This window comes from Danio rerio, chromosome 21 (assembly GCF_049306965.1).
Source record: "Danio rerio strain Tuebingen ecotype United States chromosome 21, GRCz12tu, whole genome shotgun sequence".
NCBI lineage: Eukaryota > Metazoa > Chordata > Actinopteri > Cypriniformes > Danionidae > Danio > Danio rerio.
This window is the reverse complement of record NC_133196.1, coordinates 9219807-9238498: the sequence shown is the minus strand read 5'-3', so window position 1 is coordinate 9238498 and position 18692 is coordinate 9219807. Positions and strand designations below refer to the sequence as shown.

Genomic DNA, 18692 nt, shown 5'->3' with positions numbered 1-18692 from the left:
TGCACTTCAGTAATGCGACTAAAATCAGGAAATGAGGAAAGAAGTATAGCAATACCAGCAAATTTTCAAGTGTCGGGACATTTTTTTGGTCCCCATAAGGAAAACGGCTCATAAATCACACAGAATGAATATGTAAAAATGTAGATTGTTTCCTGCGAGGGTTGGTTAAGGGGTAGTGGGATGGAATATACAGTATAAACATCATTACGTCTATGAGAAGTCCCCATAAAGATAGCTCTACAAGTGTCAGTGTGGAAATCTCTCAGGAGGCCTCTGGTCTTTAATTTGGCCTGTGTTTTGTGTGCAGGTGTGGTGTGTGGGTGTGGATCAGGATCACACAGTTACTATGGTGCAACACCTGAGTCACAGTGACAGAGGAGAGTCTTTTCCAGCACAGGTCTCCTCATAAACAACTGCACACACTCCTCAAAACAGTCTTTTCAACAACACACACGTACACGCCTTCATCTCTCAACTCTCAACCAGGTAAAACACTTTCTTTTTCTCTCCTCTGCAACAAACTTTAGGTTTGCTTGATACTTAAATGATGATTCTTATTTTTAATTGACTTTAATTGGTTTACTTGCACAATAAGAAGTTTTACTGTAGCTATCGTCACATCTAATGTTACTAAATAATCATTGCCATAGTATTACTGTGGTAGCACAATCAAAATGTGTTTGGTGGTGTAAATATTAAGCTGACAAAACAAGCCGTACTCTTAAAACAAAAAATGTATGGGTTGTTGTAACACAATGATGTTTCAAATATGGACAAACTCAACCATAGATTAAATTTAAGAGTAAAAATTATTCAAAGGTTTGTCTATTTTTGACCCAACACTGTAAACAATGCTGGATGCAATTGATTTGTGTTCAACATGAAATAATTAAGTTAACTTATTCGTTTTTACACGTTTAAGTGGATTGAACATAAAACAATTAAGTTATCCCTAAAAAAACTCAAAAATTATGTTGTTTCCGCTCATTTTAAATAGGTAGTTTGAACAAACAGCAAACATTATTTGTTGAGTAAACAATAAGTTAAAAAAGGCCAAACTCAATGTAATGAAGTGCAGGATTTCCATCCAATAAATTTGTATGTGGCAACCTAAAAAAATGCAAGTATGCAACTAAGTAAACTTGAGTTGCTCCAATAACAACATTATCAAATACAGTTTCAATAAAAGAATATTCAGTGAAATCAAAATGATTTAAACTGGTAATATATTATTAGCTAGAAACTATTTTTCCTCATAACCAAACAAGATTCAAACCTTGGTTAAAAAATGACTGTACACCTTTAAAATGCTGGGTTGCAATAACCCAGTGTTGGCTCAAATATGGACACACACAAATCTTTACGTTAAATTAAAAGTACAATTTTTAAACCCAACTGTTGTGTTTGTTCGTATTTGACATAGCATTGGGTTAAAATAACCCAGTCTTTTTTTGTGTGTGTGTGTGTGTGTGTGTGTGTGTGTGTGTGTGTGTGTTAGTGCAGTTTTGACTGGATTATGGAGGGTGTGGTCGATGTAAACAGCTTATGCCTGTTCTCCACAGGTTCTCTGTGTCCGTCATGCCCAGTAAACTGGAGGGAGCAATGGATGCGCTGATCACCGTCTTCCACAACTACTCCGGCAGTGAAGGAGACAAATACAAACTGAGCAAAGGAGAGCTGAAGGAGCTTCTCAACGCTGAACTCACCGACTTCCTCATGGTTAGACATCACACTGTTTTATCACTGTTTCTACTTTGGCTTGATTTTTCTAGCATCTACTACTAATATATATATATATATATATATATATATATATATATATATATATATATATATATATATATATATATATATATATATATATATATATATATATATATATATATATATACATTTATGTTATATGTATGCAATTTTTATTATACATACAGTGTAATAAAAATAATAATTATAATCAAATATAATTGTTAAATTAATAATTATTATTAATTATTAGATTACTAATAATTAATCAATCAAAATAGCTTATATTTTAATATTCATGTTTTATATAAAATCTATGTACATTTATTTAGTATTTTTAGATTTTTTTTTAATTTGGAAACAAAATAAACAAAAGAAACTCTACAAAAAATCAGATTAGCTATTTTACTGGATCCAGATGAAACAAAAAAAACTCCAAAAAATTAATTAATGATATTCATTCAGTTATGTTATTAATAAAACTGTTTATAAAAATATCCATCAATATATTTTATATAAAACTTGAATGTATACCAAAATATGTTTTTTTTATTCATGTAATAATAGAAAATAATTAGTTATTTAACATAATTTTCTAATAATAAAAAAAAGATACATTATGTAAAATAAAGCAGGGCAAGGCAATTTTTTATATAGCACATTTCATACACAGTGGCAATTCAAAGTGATTTACATAAACAGTAATAAAAGAGACAAGTATAAATAAAATAAAAACAAATTATATAAAAACAGATGAAAACAGCGTAAAGACGGTTTTCCATGTTAAAACACTGATGTATCATATTTTCTCATTTTACTCTGGGACTTCCCCATTCTGGTGCTCCCGTTTCCCCCAAAAATCCAAAGACATGAATTGAATAAACTAAATTGGCCAATTTGTGTGTGTGTGTGTGAGTGTTTGAATGTTTCCCAGTACTGGGTTGCAGCTGGAAGAGCATCTGCTGTGTGAAACACATGCTGGAAGTTGGCGGTTCATTCCGCTGTGGTGAGCTCTGATAAATAAGGAACTAAACCGTAGGAAAATAAATGAATAAATAAACTCAACATGGATTTGAAATATGCCTTTTAATTATTATTTAATGGTCGAAAATAATGTAGGCGTAAGCAAATGCAATATTACATCTATCCCGATATTTTTAATGAACAAAACAGGCTAACTTCCAAGTTAAAAAAAAAAGATTAGTTTTAGTTTAGAATTAGTTCTCAACTGCACAGAAATCAAGTTTATTAAAATATTAACATTTGCATATTTATAAGACACCAGTATTTTTTTCAGGTTTGAAGTTGCTGTTTATTTTGGTTTGTTCCTTATGAAGTGAATTTAAAAAATGTGGCTGAAATAATCCTCTGACCTCGTATCACATGAGAGCTTTTTCATGAGCACCCACAGAGCAGAGTTCAGAGAAAACAGCCCATAACATCACCTCTCCGACGGCTCAGTCAAGCGCACGTAATCCCATAATTCCATCTATTAAACTGCAGATTTGTTGCTGACGTGCGCGCGTGTATTAATATGTGTGTGTGTGTGTGTCTGTGTGTGACTGAGGCTTTGGCTCCGGCGTGTTGATTAGTGATGCTGATTTGGTTAATTTGGCCGTCTGGTTTACAGTGTTTGCGTCCAGCTCATTTCCGGCATGCACAGGCAGAGGACGGAGCACTGGCTGAACATCTGAGCTAACGAATTAAAACAATTATTTCTTTCCCATCGCGTACAATATCACTCCATAAAACTAAACCCCCATTCATCATTAGGAAACTAAAGCTGAATCTAAATGAGACACGAGGTCATGAAAACAGCCACACGGTCAAATGTGTCCTACTCAAGTATTTGGACAGTTCATCTTTCTGTGTGTGTGTGTGTGTGTGTGTGTGTGTGTGTGTGTGTGTGTGTGTGTGTTAGTAGCAGAATAAACTCTTTCAGCCCTCATAATTTTTTTAGTTAGTTTATTGATCATTTGTTCATGATTTTATATTAAAAAAATCTGTTAAATGCTACTTGAAAAATATAAAACTAAAAAAATTATTCCTTAAGATTGCTTATTTCTTCACCAATATTTTTTATGTTTCTTATTTTGTTGAATTATCATTATCATTATTCATTTTCTTTTCGGCTTAGCTCCTTTATTAATCCGGGGTCGCCACAGCAGAATGAAACACCAACTTATCCAGCATGTTTTACACTGCGGATGCGGATGCTGCAACATTATCATTATAATTGATATTAATATTATTATTAAGAAACTTCTCATTATTCCAATGTATTTATGAAGGCACCTTAGAACCCTCTCAAGTTTTTGTAATAATGTAGACTTAATGCAAATATTAATAAACAAATAAACAAATAAATAAATAAATACAAAATCACTGGCCTCTTTATTAGGTACACCTTACTAGTGCTGGGTTGAACCCACTTTTGCCATAAGAACTACCTTAATCCTTCGTGGCGTAGATTCAGCAAGGTACTGCAAATGTTTCTCAGAGATTTTGGTCTATATTGACATGATAGCATCACAGTGCAGATTTGTCGACTGCACATCCGTGATGTGAAACTCCTATTCCACCACATCCCAAAAGTGCTCTATTGGATTGAGTTCTGGTGACTGTGGAGGCCATTTGAGTACAGTGAACTCATCGTCATGTTCAAGAAACCAGTCTGAGATGATTTACGCTTTATGACATGGACATCCTGTTGGAAGTAGCTTTCAGAAAAAGAGTACACTGTAGTCATAAAGGGATGGACATGGGGCCTCATGTACGAAGACTTGCGTGGAAATCTTACTAAAACATTGCGTACGCACAAAGCTGTAAATGTGCGTACGCAGAAAAAAATTCAGATGTATGAAACACTGCGTACGCCGAATCTCACGCGTATTCTTTTGTACATCTGAATGAACGTGAAACTGAGCGCAACATGCACGAGCACAAAACCCCTCCCTGCCTCCTCCCCCGTATGAATATGCTAATGACTATGCTAATGTCAAAACCCAACGAAAAAGCAATGGCAAAAGCAAGCAAAAAGAGAAACTTTGAACAGAATGTGAATTGGAGGTGTTGCTTTCGGAGGTAGACCGGAGAAAAGCGGTGTTATTTGCAAGTTTGTTCGGCGGAATTAACAACAAAAGAAAAAAAATAGAGTGGGAGAGTTTAGCTGATACGGTTAACACAGTTGGGTCTGAACATCGCACTGAGTACATTTAAAAAAGAAATAGTGTGGTTTATATCTGTAAAGTGTTGCAGTTCTCTTAGCAGTCTCAGTGGCGCACCTCATAAGAAGCATGTGATCATGTACTGACACGTCCGAGCATAAGCTCGGCTCGAATCCAGCGTCTGATGAATTCATTCTTCTTTTTTTCCCCCGCTACATATCAGATTTTGCCCACTATTTGTCACGAGAAAGACAAGTAGGAATCATCAATAAGTTTGTGCATCATATTTTATTTGTACATTTATTGAATGGAAATGTTTCTGATTCACGCATGCAAATTCATCTTCAGATAGTGTCTTTATAGCAATGTGTGTGCGGTAGATTGCTCAGATTACATTGCGACTGCTGCAAATTGTGCTTTAATGTTTAGCTGGTCAACTGTATGGTATGGAAATCTTACATACCTACTATATAACCCGTCTCATACAGCTGCCATTGCAAGGCTCAGACACTTTGTAGAGAAGAATTTAACACAACTGCCTCTAGGAGTCGCCAATGGAAATAAAACAGACACGCACAAAAAATGTGCGTACGCCTGCCAGAAAGCTGCCGTGAAGCTGCGCACATTCCCACGTTCAGTTCATTGTTAGTAAATCCAAACGTGAGCGATTCTGAGCGTGAAACTTGGCGTACGCAAAGTTTTTGTGCGTACGCAGCGTTGATACATGAGGCCCCTGGTGTGGTCTTCTGCTGCTGTAGCCCATCCGCCTCAAGGTTGGACGTGTTGTGTATTCAGAGATGCTCTTCTGTATACCTCGGTTGTAACGAGTGCTTATTTGAGTTACTGTTGCATTCCTATCAGCTGGATCCAGTCTGGCCATTCTCCTTTGACCTCTGGCATCAACAAGGCATTTGCACTCACAGAACTGCCGCTCACTGGGTATTTTCTTTTTTCCGTACCATTTTCTGTAAACCCTAGAGATGGTTGTGCGTGAAAATCCCAGTAGATCAGCAGTTTCTGAAATACTCAGACCAACCCGTTTGGCACCAACAACCATGCCACATTCAAAGTCACTTATATCACCTTTATTCCCCATTCTAATGCTTGGTTTGAACTCCAACAGATCGTTTTGACTATGTCTACATGCCTAAATGTGTTAAGTTGCTGCCATGTGATTAGCTGATTAAAAATTTTACTGCTTTAACAAGCAGTTCGACAGGTGTACCTAATAAAGTGGCCGGCGAGTGTACGTTTATTGTTTCACAGCTATAAGTCACAAAGGACAAGTGAACGAACTGCTGTGAACTGTTTGTGCAATGTCAGTTGTGACCTCAACATTGCAGCATTTTTACCACATCGCGTGTCATTCTCCGGTGAATGTACACATAAATGAATTAACATACACACCAAAATTTGCAAACAGAATAGGTTTGTTTCTTTTTAAATAAATTTATACCAACTTAAATATGCTAATATGTGAAAAAAAGTTAAATGCAACTTAAAATAAATACACCTAAAATTTTAAAGCATAGATTTAATATTTATTGTTTGAATCGATTAATTCAATTCGATTTTATTTCTAAAGCGTTTCTACAATGTAGACTTTAGAACAGAAGTTCTGTTAAATTCCTGAGTTGTTATTATTTATTAATTGTTTTATTATTATAATTATTTTTATCATGCCCCTATAACACATTTATTATCATATAGTAATGTAAATATATAAATATAAATGCATATAAAATGTACAACATCTCACTCAAAATTCTTAATATACACACACACACGCACAGTATATATATATATATATATATATATATATATATATATATATATATACATACACACACACACATGCAGTGTGTGTGTATATACACACACACACACACACACACACACACATACAGTGTGTGTGTATATATATATACACACACACACATACAGTGTGTGTGTGTGTGTGTGTGTGTGTGTGTATATATATATATATAAATATATATATACATTTGTTAGTATTTTTGTAAATTACACATTATATACTATATTTTTATAATGGTGTAACATCTATAAATCAATATTCTCAAAATAAAGAACCTCCTTTTATATTTCTATGCTACTGCATGATCATATTAGTTCAGCTTCACAAAATAAATATGCTAATTTATTGGAGTTTATATGAAAAGCACAAAAGTACGCTTTAATTGCATCATGGTCATGAGGACAAATGTGCATAATTGTCATACAAATAATGTCTTAATGCAGCAGTGATTTAAGGGCAGAGGAAACAGGCTTATTTCCGTTACGTAAGCTGTAGTTTTTTGGGGTGAAGTGTGTTTTGCTGTGGGTCTCAGCTGTGTGGAGGAGCTGCTGCCTCTGCTTACAGAGCCTGATATAAATACTCTCTCCTGCGGGACTGAGTACTGTAACATCATGAGGAGAAACAGTAATGAGCGAGAGCTGCAACTCTGACTGGTGGCTCCACACACACGCACACACACACTCGAGCTGAATGATTAATTGTTCAAAAAAACTGCAATCGCGATTCAAACACCCACAAGATGTTGATTATAAATGATCATGATTTGCATGTTTATTAAAGCTTCACAGCGGTATTCAATCAGCGTTTGATCCAGAGAGTGCATTCGACATGTATGAATAAAACAGCTTCAGTCTTATTAGTCATTGTTATTAGCTATAAATGTTTAAACTGTCATAGACATGCAGGGATATGTTTATAGTTAGGAAATAAACATTGACGTTTTGCTAAGCAATCAAAAACTTTGTTTGTAAACAACTTGATGCTTCAAATAGGACTTTAGCAATTACGTTATTAAACCAATAGGTGGCGACAAGCAACTGATAACATTAGTACTTGTCACAGATTCAAGTGATTCTTCAAAAAATGCTGATTCATTCGTTAACGGTATAGTTCACCTAAAGCTGAAAATTCTGTTATCATCTACTGAAACCTGACTGACTTTCTTCAGTTGAACACAAAAGACCATATTTAAAAAAAAGAAGCTGGAAACCGGTATGCATCAACTTCCATGGTATCTGTTTTTCTTAGTATGGAAGTAAATTGTTCCAGAATTTCAGCTTTCTTCAAAATATCGTCTTTTTTAAGTGTGAGTAAATAGTGTGTACTTTTTTGGGTGAACTATACCTTTAAGAAATACGTGAAGTCTTTATGAGTGACTTAGGGCCCTATCATACACCCAGCACAATGTGGCGCAAGGCGCGGCACAATACTTGTTTGCTAGTTTCAGCTTGGCGCAAAAGTAGTTTTGAGGCATTGCGCTACGCTGTTTAAATAGCAAATGCATTAGCGCTCATATGTGCGCCCATAGGCGTTCTGGTCTAAAAAGGAAGACGTTCTGAGGCGCACGGCTGGCGCGTTGCTATTTTGAGAAACTAAAATAGATTTTTCATTAGACCAAAACAAACCCGGTCTAAACTCCGGTGCAGAGTTGTGCCTCGCTTACACACTGCTTAATACGCACAAGAGAGCAATAGGCAAATATCTTTACATATGAAAATGTTTTAATATTAAGCATATATATAGGATATAATAAGAATAGATAGGATATAAATATAAAGGATTAAAATATTACAAAACATTATTTTCTAGCCTACATAAATATGAAAAATCACTGCTTTTGTGTCTTCTTCATCTCGGGAGGCTTTTTCAGTTCATTCATAACAATTTGCTTTTGTATAATGTTATTATTATTAGCAGTATTATTTATTATATCCATATTTATATTTGTTTTTAATAAAAACAAGCTTAGATTTGCCCACCTGTCAGGTTTTAGACCATAAGGGGCACAGCATGGGTTTTAGGATATAACTCAGGTTTTTGAGCACACTTCGTTAATATTGTTAATTTATTCGTTTGGTGGAAATTAGAACTGAATTTAGAAATAGTTTTGAAATAAATATTTGCGCTTAACAAATGCAATTATTTATTTATAGACTAATTGATGTCTGTGTGTAAAGGTTTCCCTATCCAAGAGCGAAAGTGAAAGTAGTTCCATTATCTCTCATTCTCACGCAGTAGATGCTCTGTTTCTGTTAAAAAAACTGTTAACTGTTTGCTAGTGAAATGCTCAGTTTTTCCACTTAGACTTACTTTACGTCATGTAAATAGCGAATGCGCTCTTGGCGCGACGCAGCTGACTCTTAAAGGGAATGGGAGATGAGACTCTAATTGGTTTATTCTCAAAACACACCTATAACTCATTAAGAAAATAACTCAACCCTTTTAGACCATGCGCCGCGGCGCAAAGCGGATTTTCCCGTCCATAAATAAGCAAAAATGCGTTCTGACAGGCCCTGAAAGCGTTTGCGCCCTGCGTTTTGTGCTCTGCGCATGGACCGTCAAAATAGAGCCCATTATCTATGATTCGTTCAAATTACTATTTAAATTCAAAGACAAAATAAAACAGTATTTTGTGACAAAAAAAATAGATTGCTGCAAATAAAATTGTCAGAATCTGAATAAAAAAATCGTAATCTCTGTTTTAAATCCTCAAAATAATTTGATTCTCAATTGATCTGGAATTGCGCGTATGTCCATACATCATCTTTGTTCGGATTAAAGTCGGAGAGAGTTTGCTTGAGTCAGCATGTAAAATCAGTGTCAGCTGTTGGTGAAACGGAGTGCACTGATTGGCTGTTCAGCTATGAATCAGACCTTGAGAACAAACATTGAAGTGATGAAACTAATGCCGAGTTCAGACTGTATGATTTTCAAAAGTAGTCGCGTCATAGATTTTCACACTGCTTCACTGTCTGGGGTAGCGTTTTATTGCTGCTTTGTTTACACTGCAAAATGGATCGGCGACAGGGGGGTTCACACTGCATGACTTTTACAATAGGAAGAATCACCGACAACTTTGTCCAAACTACATCTCACAACCAAACACACTTAAGAAGTTGCATGGAAACAACGTGAGGTCATGTAGTATATCTTTTGTTATTAACTACATAATAAGAATGACACCTTTAGTGGGGTAGAAAATGTACTTATTTTGCTCACCTGGCTTTGAAGGGAATTAGCAATACCTTCTTTTCTTTTTCGACCTGGTTGTGATATTGCACAGATGACACGTCAAACAGACACCAATTTAGGCCAAATTTACTCTCGTTTTTCCCCCATTTCTTGGGTCCAAAGAGACTGAAAAGAAGCCCTTTTAACATCTCCCCCAGCCTTCCACTGGCCTGCAAATACCCACATTAAATGCTGCTCTTTCATCGGCTGTAGGGGATCGCCAATGTTATTTTCAATCAGAACACATTTCACACGGCATGATTTTGAATTACCGACAGGTCTAGATATTTAGCATGATCTCTCAGATCATGTCTTTGATAGTACACAATGTGTGATTGTTACTCATGTGAACGAGCAGCGATTTGCATGTGATGTCGTGCAATTATCAGCGATTTCTCAAAACCTGTGGTCAAATCAAAATCAGGGCTAAAATCGTGCAGTCCGAACTCTGCATAAGAGGCAACACAAAGGAACCGGCTGCCATTTTGTTGCATTCAAGGAATATTTGCAAACAATATGGAATATCAGATTAAAAGACATGTTTGCACAGGTCAGTATCTCTGTTTGAAGCCAGAAGTACTGTGAAAATGGTGCGTAAATGTTGCTTTGTTTATGGTTTGTATGTGTGCAGCACTAGTTTCACATTCTGTATGGAAAGAAACATCCACTCATGCTGTAATGTTTTAGACCACATGAATATTTGTGATCTGTTTGGTGTGTTTACGTGCAGCTTTTTGGTCCAGATGGGAGGAGACAATCAGTTTTTTTGACGTAGGGCTACACGATACTGGGTAAAATATGCAATATGTGAAATTGTTGAGTTGCAATAACTGATATAAATAACTTCCAAAACATTACTTTACTAGCAATGAAAAAAAGTGATATATGAACATAGTACATATACAAATATATATATATATATATATATATATATATATATATATATATATATATATATATATATATATATATATATATATATATATATATATATATATATATATAAAAATATACTGTATAATTTATGTACAGTATATGTATAATTTATGTACAGTATATGTAATGATCATACTCAGGGCTTGACATTAACACCCACCAAATGTGGGTAGATTTCAGCTCTGGCGGGTAAGACAACCGTTCACTGGTCACTTTGGCTGGTTGGAAAGAATTTTTAAATAGTAGTTTTCGTAAAGCAGGGTTCAACAATATGGATGGCCCAATATGCGTGCAAATGTGAGCTTAGAATCGAGAAGCAGCACGACTGACAAAAATAACTGTGTTCGTGCGAGCAAAAGAAATCAGGCAAATACCTTATGAGAGGATGATTACTCGCTCGCACAAGTGATGTTGCGCGAAACAACCCTGTGTAGAGGAAATGCAACTAGTGCGATCGGTTCTCTTTGAAATAGACTATAGAGGAAAAAGTGACGATCGTGCACCCACAGTCCTGCTGCTTTTAAGAGCTCAAGATTTAAAAAGAAAAAAAAAAACTTTATATATATATATATATATATATATATATATATATATATATATATATATATATACTTTTGTAAGCAGCAGCAGTCAGTGCTTTCGTTTGAATTATTTTTGAACAGATTATTAACAGGCCTAAAATTACCGTGTGCATGTGATCATCCTTTCATTATCACACATGGTATGTTTTGCCTGCTTTCTTTTCCTTAGTTATTTTTGTTAATATAGTTTAATTATCTTTTTTTTTTTTTACAATAGTACTGCTTTAATATGAGGTTAACTCCCCATTTATGTGTACTAACAGCTGATCTGGGACCAGGACCGATACTTTGCATATTTTAGATACATGACAATAGATCTTTTTAAAATGTCAATTTAAAAAAAAAAAAAGTTTTGTTGAATAAAAAGTATGCGTATGCAGCTATAGTTTGCTTGTTTTGATGCATTTAAAATGTGTTGCTAAGAAATAATTATTTATTTTTTGTGTGGTCAGAGATAAATTTGGTAAATCCCTAATTTTGAGCCCTGAAAAGTCATGTGAAATAAAAACTAATTGCAATGCGGCAACCCATTTGCTCATGCCCAGTGAGGAAGCTCATACACAACACACACAAAAAGTGAAATGAATGAGGAGGTATGTGGACAACACAACATCTAAGTTAAGTCATTTTAGCATGTCAAAGTTGCATTTATTCATATAAAATATTTTCTTTAAAACAACAAAATTGTGGCTAGTGAAAATGGCAAGTGGTTAGTAACGTTGGAAATCTACCATAGTGGCTAGTGTAAGGTGTAAAAAAACAAAAAAACAAAAAAAAAAAGGCTTTCAAGGTGCAAAAGATAGTAAGGTCCTGTCTGATTGGCCAGATTTGGTTAACCTATGCATGAAGTACACAAATGCTTGGCACATAAATTAAATTAAATTTAACACACTGCTCTGCCATATGGATATTGCATATTTTGTTATCATGATAGTACATTTTTCCATATACATTTCAGCTCTTGATAGCTCAGTGTTTAGCATTGTCGGCTCACAGCAAAATAGTCACTGGATCAAATCCTGGCTCGGCCAATTGGCATATCTGACTAGAGTTTGCATGTTCTCCTTATGTTTGTGTGGGTTTTGTCCGGGTGCTCTGGTTTCCCTCACAGTCCAAAGACATGCGCTATAGATGAATTGAGTAAATTAAATTCTTTATAGTGTTTGAGTCTGTGTGTGTGAATGAGTGTATAAGGGTGTTTTCCAGTACTAGGTTGCAGATGGAAGGGCATGTGCTGCGTAAAACATGCTGGAATAATTGGCGGTTCATTCTGCTGTGGCGACCTCTGAAATAGAGACTAAGAATGAATGAATGTGTACTCTAGCTTGTCGTTTTACAGCCACACACACACACAGAAAGCAGAACCTCAGGCTGATGGAGTGCTGGTTCAGTGGTAGCTCCTCATCATTCAGCAGCCTCAGCACCTCTGGGTTCAGCTCAGTGTCAGGACAGACAGATGAACATTTATCAGACACATCGGATTATCCGCTCTTTTGGACGCTCTGGAAACAGGCGATCACACCAGGATCAATGACATACATGTGCAGAGTAGAGTTCATGTCAAAACAGCACTTACACACAGCCTTAAGCAGTTTCTGAAGAAAGAGGCACACAGGAATTAAAGAAAATAAGGTTTTAGGTGTGGGTTTGAGGATGTCAATATTAGTGTTTATATTTAAATTATTGTAAAAGAAATGCTGTCAGCCATTTACAGAAAAAAATGCCAATTACATTTAAATTGTAAATCCAAACAAACTACCTGTAATAGCTTCTGCATGCTTTGAGTGCATCTGCATAGACCAGGGGTGTCAAACTCATTTTAGCTCAGGGGCCACATGGAGGAAATCTATTCCCAAGCGAGCCAGATCAGTGAAATCATGGTATGAATAACCTAAAAACAACAACTTCAGATTGTTTTCTTTGTTTTAATATGATCAATTAAAAACATAAAGCTGGAGCGTGAGGACAACACGATCCCACAGAAATTCATAACCTTTTGATTTAGTGGCTAATTCATATGGATTCTTACAATCTCATCTGTACATTGGTACAATTTGCTTGTCCACCAGTGATAGTTGGTTTTAAGGGTGTGGGTGCCACGCCTCTTTTTATAATATCGTACATTTTCATATGACTGAACTTGTACGAATTAGCAACAAAACCTGACAAAGTGTAAAATGGCTACATTTTCTTGTGAGAACACCTCTGTGTGGTAGGGCAGGGCATAGATGTGGTTTTTCTCTGAGAAGGCTTTATAAAACTGATGCTGATTCAGGATCCTTTATCGCAGTGGTTCTTAACCTTTTTCACTTTAGGCCCACTGCTTTCTATGATCAATTTTTGTAGGCCCACCTAAAAAATTACCTTTTCTCCAAAATGCTTTTATGAAATGCTCATTTAAACCTTTATTTATTATAAATATATACAGCTGATGTCAGAATTATTAGCCCCCTTGAATTATTAGACCGCTTGTTTATTTTTTCCCCAATTTCTGTTTAACAGAGAGCAGATTTTTTCAACACATTTCTAAACAAAAATAGTTTTGATAACTCATTTATAATAATGGATTTATTTTACCTTTACTATCATGACTGTAAATAATATTTTACTAGATATTATTCAAGACACTTTTAGAAAGCTTAAAGTGACATTTAAAGGCTTAACTAGGTTAATTAAGTTAACTAGGCAGGTTAGGGTAATTAGGCAAGTTATTGTATAATGATGGTTTGTTCTGTAGACTATCGAAAAAATATATAGCTTAAAGGGGCTAATAATTTTGTCCCTAAAATGGTGTTTAAAAAATTAAAAGCTGCTTTTATTTTTGCCGAAATAAAACAAAAAAGACTTTTTCTAGAAGAAAAAATACTATCAGACAATTGAAATGAAATGAAAATTTCCTCGCTCTGTTAAACATCATTTGGGAAATATTTAAAAAAGAAGAAAAAAATCAAAGGGAGCTAATACTTCTGACTTCAACTTTATGTATTATACAGTGTTTCCTCTAGGATTTTTTCCAGCTGTGGCGGCAGGTCTTTTTTTACAAAGATCTACCAACTACCTGGCGTTATTTCAATGACAAATGTCGTGAGCGCATTTATGTAATAGCCACACATGTGTATCAGTAAATTTGAACTCGCAGAGCAAATTTGCAAATGTGTATCAGTAAATTTGTACTTGCAAGTTTCGCACTAAAAATACCTTCATAACCTAGGTATTATCTTTAACATTTATTAGATTTGCTAGGAATATTCATGAATGTCTCCAATAGACCTCAGAGCTGTATTAATGCGTCCTGAAATAAAGTTAAACAGCTATCTGTCGTGTTTGCTTGCCTCACGCATCACGCACCTGTCAGTCAGTCAGTCAGGTCAGTCAGCACGTAACCTTAAAGGGTTAAACAAATTACGCACAGCACTACTACGGTTACAGAAAAGTTCTTGCTGTTATAATTCACTTACCTTTTAAAATGTTTTGGTGCGATAAACACGACTGAATGTTTTGAATGGAAATCTGTAATGTATCCGCGGCAGGATAAATTTTTAACCATGTTATATATGTATTGTTGTGTCTTCTATTATTAGCATTTTATAAAAAAAATATACAATTTTATTTAAATTGAATTATATTTAAAATTAAAACTGTATAATATACATTATATATAAAAACTATATATATATATATATATATATATATATATATATATATATATATATATATATATATCATTATAAAAAAAAATTTCAAACATACACAGATTCAAAGAGAACCACAAGGAGATTGCAAAAAAGCAGCTTCTGCTTTAAGCTGAACTGATTGAATATCTACTATTAAATATCTTCTATTCAAAATTAAACAAGCAAATGTGAAATACAGTAAACACCCTAAATCTGTTGAAACATGTCGATCTGATGGTGGTTGAAATTGCAGCTGGTTATTATTGGGAGATCGCTGACAGGAACAGTGAACAGCTCCACACAGAAATGCCAGCTGAGGCTCAAACCAACATGAATAAATATTGCTATTTAAAATTCCATTTAACACGTTAGAGTGCAACATCCAATTTAAAAAGAAACATTGGACAATTTAAAAAAGTTTTCAATTTGTGCTGTTTAGTTGCATTTAGTTTCCGTTTCCTAAATTTTAGGGTGCGTCTCAATCAGCTCCCTTGTTCAGTAGTCAGTGCTGTCTCTATCACAAAATTGTTCCAGTCCACTGAAATCAGGGCACGTTTTTTTTCTCTCCCATGTGGCACAGATCGGATAATCACATAGATTCCGATTTACTCAAATCAGATTCAGGCCTTGTTCATATGTGAGAATTTATTTGATATTCACTGGATCTGTGTTCTCGTGTCTGCAGTGTAAGCAGGTAGATCGGATTTTCACCAGTCAATGCGAGTTGCGTGTCATTAAAAACCCTAACAAATGACGTCAAGTCTGACACTTTCATTTCGTAACAGACTTCAGACCAAAACCTTAAATCTCATACACGAGGACTTAAACAGCTTTAATTTTGTCATATAGCACAGGTATTTAAGCTTGTTAACGAGAGAGAGAGATAGAGAGAGAGAGTGCAATGTCCACCACGTAACCAATATAAACTAATATAAAACTGGTGCATAGCTACATCACGTGCGTAAATCATGCCATGGATATTACATTAAGATGCCTAAGAGTTTAAAAAAGCCTGTATATCAAAATAAGATGAACAAATGAGAGCCTTTCTGTCATAAACTATAGTGAAACAGCTTGTCAATAGCTGTGAACAGATTACATACAGGAATAGAGAAAAGAGCACTCTTTACTCATCAGCTGTTAGTCAGCGCCCGCTCTTTTTCCTGGTCATTGCTCCTTTGCCGTGTGCTGTGTAAATGCAGACAATCGGATACAAGTCACTTTTAAAAAATGATGTAAGCAGGTCATCAAAAAAATCTAATCAGAATTGACCATCAAGATCTGCAGAGAAATGCAGCTTTTGACTATGATCGCCTCAGGTACTGATTATGTGCTTCAATCAGTGTTAAATGCTCCCAATTAGAGTTTGCATACTATTTTGATGCCATTTATTACCATACTACTGAAAGCAGCAGCAGCAGATAGTTCACCTCAGATCTTGAAAATGAAATAACTGGTTAAATGTCCCATAAAAATTAAAATAGTTTTTTTTTTTAGGTGTTAGTATCAGTATATTAGTTTTAAGATTATCTATAAGTTAGTGTGCTACAAAACAGGAGAAAAAATTGTGTATAAGATTACCCTAAAATGGATGTTTTTTTTTTTTCACGTCACTTCATACTTCAGTTTCTCATCAAATCTTTTGACCAATCAAATACTCTCTAGTATCTGACATGCTCCGCCCCCTTCAAGACGCTTGTCATTTGCTTTTCGTTTGATGTGCTTGATCTCAACCACTCTCACTGGCAGAGCTGTGATAAAAACCAAACGCTATTGGCTGTTTTTAAGGGGAGGAGCTACTCTATGTCCTGCCCTCTTTTTACGTTTCAGTTGAGATCACGTCAAACATCGAATAAACAATACACACTTCAAAGCATTTCATTGGACGTTTAAATTAATAGTATTTCAATGTTTCTGTCATATCACATTCGGTGCGGAGAACCAAATTTCTTGTTGCATATTGTTAGGACACAGTGTCAGCGTCCTAATTTCTAGGGAATAAACCTCATCACTGTCCTTACAAGTGCTCGAATTTATGTACACTATAATTCATCTCGGAAGATGCAACATTAGAAATTAACATTATTATATATTAAAATTCAAAGATATAACCGAGTCAACACAAGCTTTTTGTTTGCATATGCAGAAGATGAAACTCTATCTGTATGCGGCTGTGCTGAGCAGTTCTTGTTGTTATTGTGTGTGTGTGTTTCAGTCTCAGAAGGACCCGATGCTGGTGGAGAAGATCATGAACGATCTGGACTCCAACAAGGACAACGAGGTGGACTTTAATGAGTTTGTGGTTCTGGTGGCGGCGCTGACTGTGGCCTGTAACGACTTCTTCCAGGAACAACAGAAGAAAAGGAGCAAATAGAACACATTGTATACCCGTAATGCTCTATGACGCATTAAACCATCACAGCAGTCCTCCTGTTACTCCACATTCATCTACATCTTTGTATTTAAAATATTTAAAATGACAGTTTTCTCACATTAATGTATTTATCGTAAACTGAGTGCTGGATCTCATTAGTTTGTAGTTTGCATTTCATTAAATCATTCAATCAAAGCAGTTATTCAATGATTTTTATTCTTTTTCACTACAGCGTAATGAACCGCCAACTATTCCGGCATATGTTTTACGCAGCGGATGTCCTTCTGGCCGCAACCCAGTACTGGGAAACACCCATATATTCTCACATTCATCACACTCATACACAACAGCCAATTTTGTTTACCCAATTCACCTATAGCGCATGTCTTTGGACTGTGGGGGAAACCAGAGCACTTGGGCGAAACCCTGCATGCCAACACGGGGAGAACATGCACACAAAAATGCCAACTGACCCAGCCTGGACTTGAACCTGTGAGGTTCTTGCTGTGAGGCGACAGTGCTTTGTTAATTAGTATGAAACTTAAGTGTAGTGTATAAATTGTTTATTTTAAATTAAAACTATTTCGACATTTTAGATAATTGAAAATGATTGCTGAAATAAAAGAAATTAGAAATGTTACCCCAATGACTAATAAAAAAACACTAAAACAGTTTTTTATACATACTAAGTTAATCATAATTATTGTTTAGTTTTGCTTCAGTTTTATAACAGTTCATAGAAAGAAATTAAACCTGACAAAGTCATAAAAATGCCAAAAAAAGATTATAAATAGTGTTATTAGGGCTAATTTTAAATATTAATAAAACCTATAATTATATAAATAACAAAATACAGAAGCCTAATATATATATATATATATATATATATATATATATATATATATATATATATATATATATATATATATATATATATATATATACGTGCACGCACACACGCTCTTCTGCATGCCTCAGTTGTAACGAGTAATTATTAGAGTTACTCATGCCTTTCTATCAGCTCTAACCTGTCTGGCCATTCTCCTCTGAACTCTGTTTTTCGTACCATTCTCTGTAAACCCTATCGATGGTTGTGCGTGAAAATCCCAGTGGATCAGCAGTTTCTGAAATACTTAGAGCAGCCCGTCTGGCACCAACAACCATGCCTCG

The 18692-nt window shown here is 35.1% G+C and overlaps 1 protein-coding gene across 8 annotated transcripts in view; it reads left to right on the top strand.

The window, feature by feature from the left end:
* The window catches only part of s100z (S100 calcium binding protein Z), a 35906-nt gene extending 17645 nt beyond the window's left edge, over window positions 1–18261 (top strand). For 7 of the 8 annotated variants that reach the window (XM_073934660.1, XM_073934662.1, XM_073934665.1 and 4 more), the window contains 3 exons: window positions 308–486; window positions 1563–1719; window positions 17364–17575. In XM_073934660.1, the coding sequence (XP_073790761.1) occupies window positions 1579–1719; window positions 17364–17522 (300 nt within the window). In that variant the 5' untranslated portion in view covers window positions 308–486; window positions 1563–1578 and the 3' untranslated portion in view covers window positions 17523–17575. Of the gene's footprint in view, window positions 1–307; window positions 487–1562; window positions 1720–17363 lie in introns of those variants that run through there. The other variant, NM_001024391.2, reaches the window with a different exon arrangement.
* The last annotated feature ends 431 nt before the right edge of the window (window positions 18262–18692 follow it).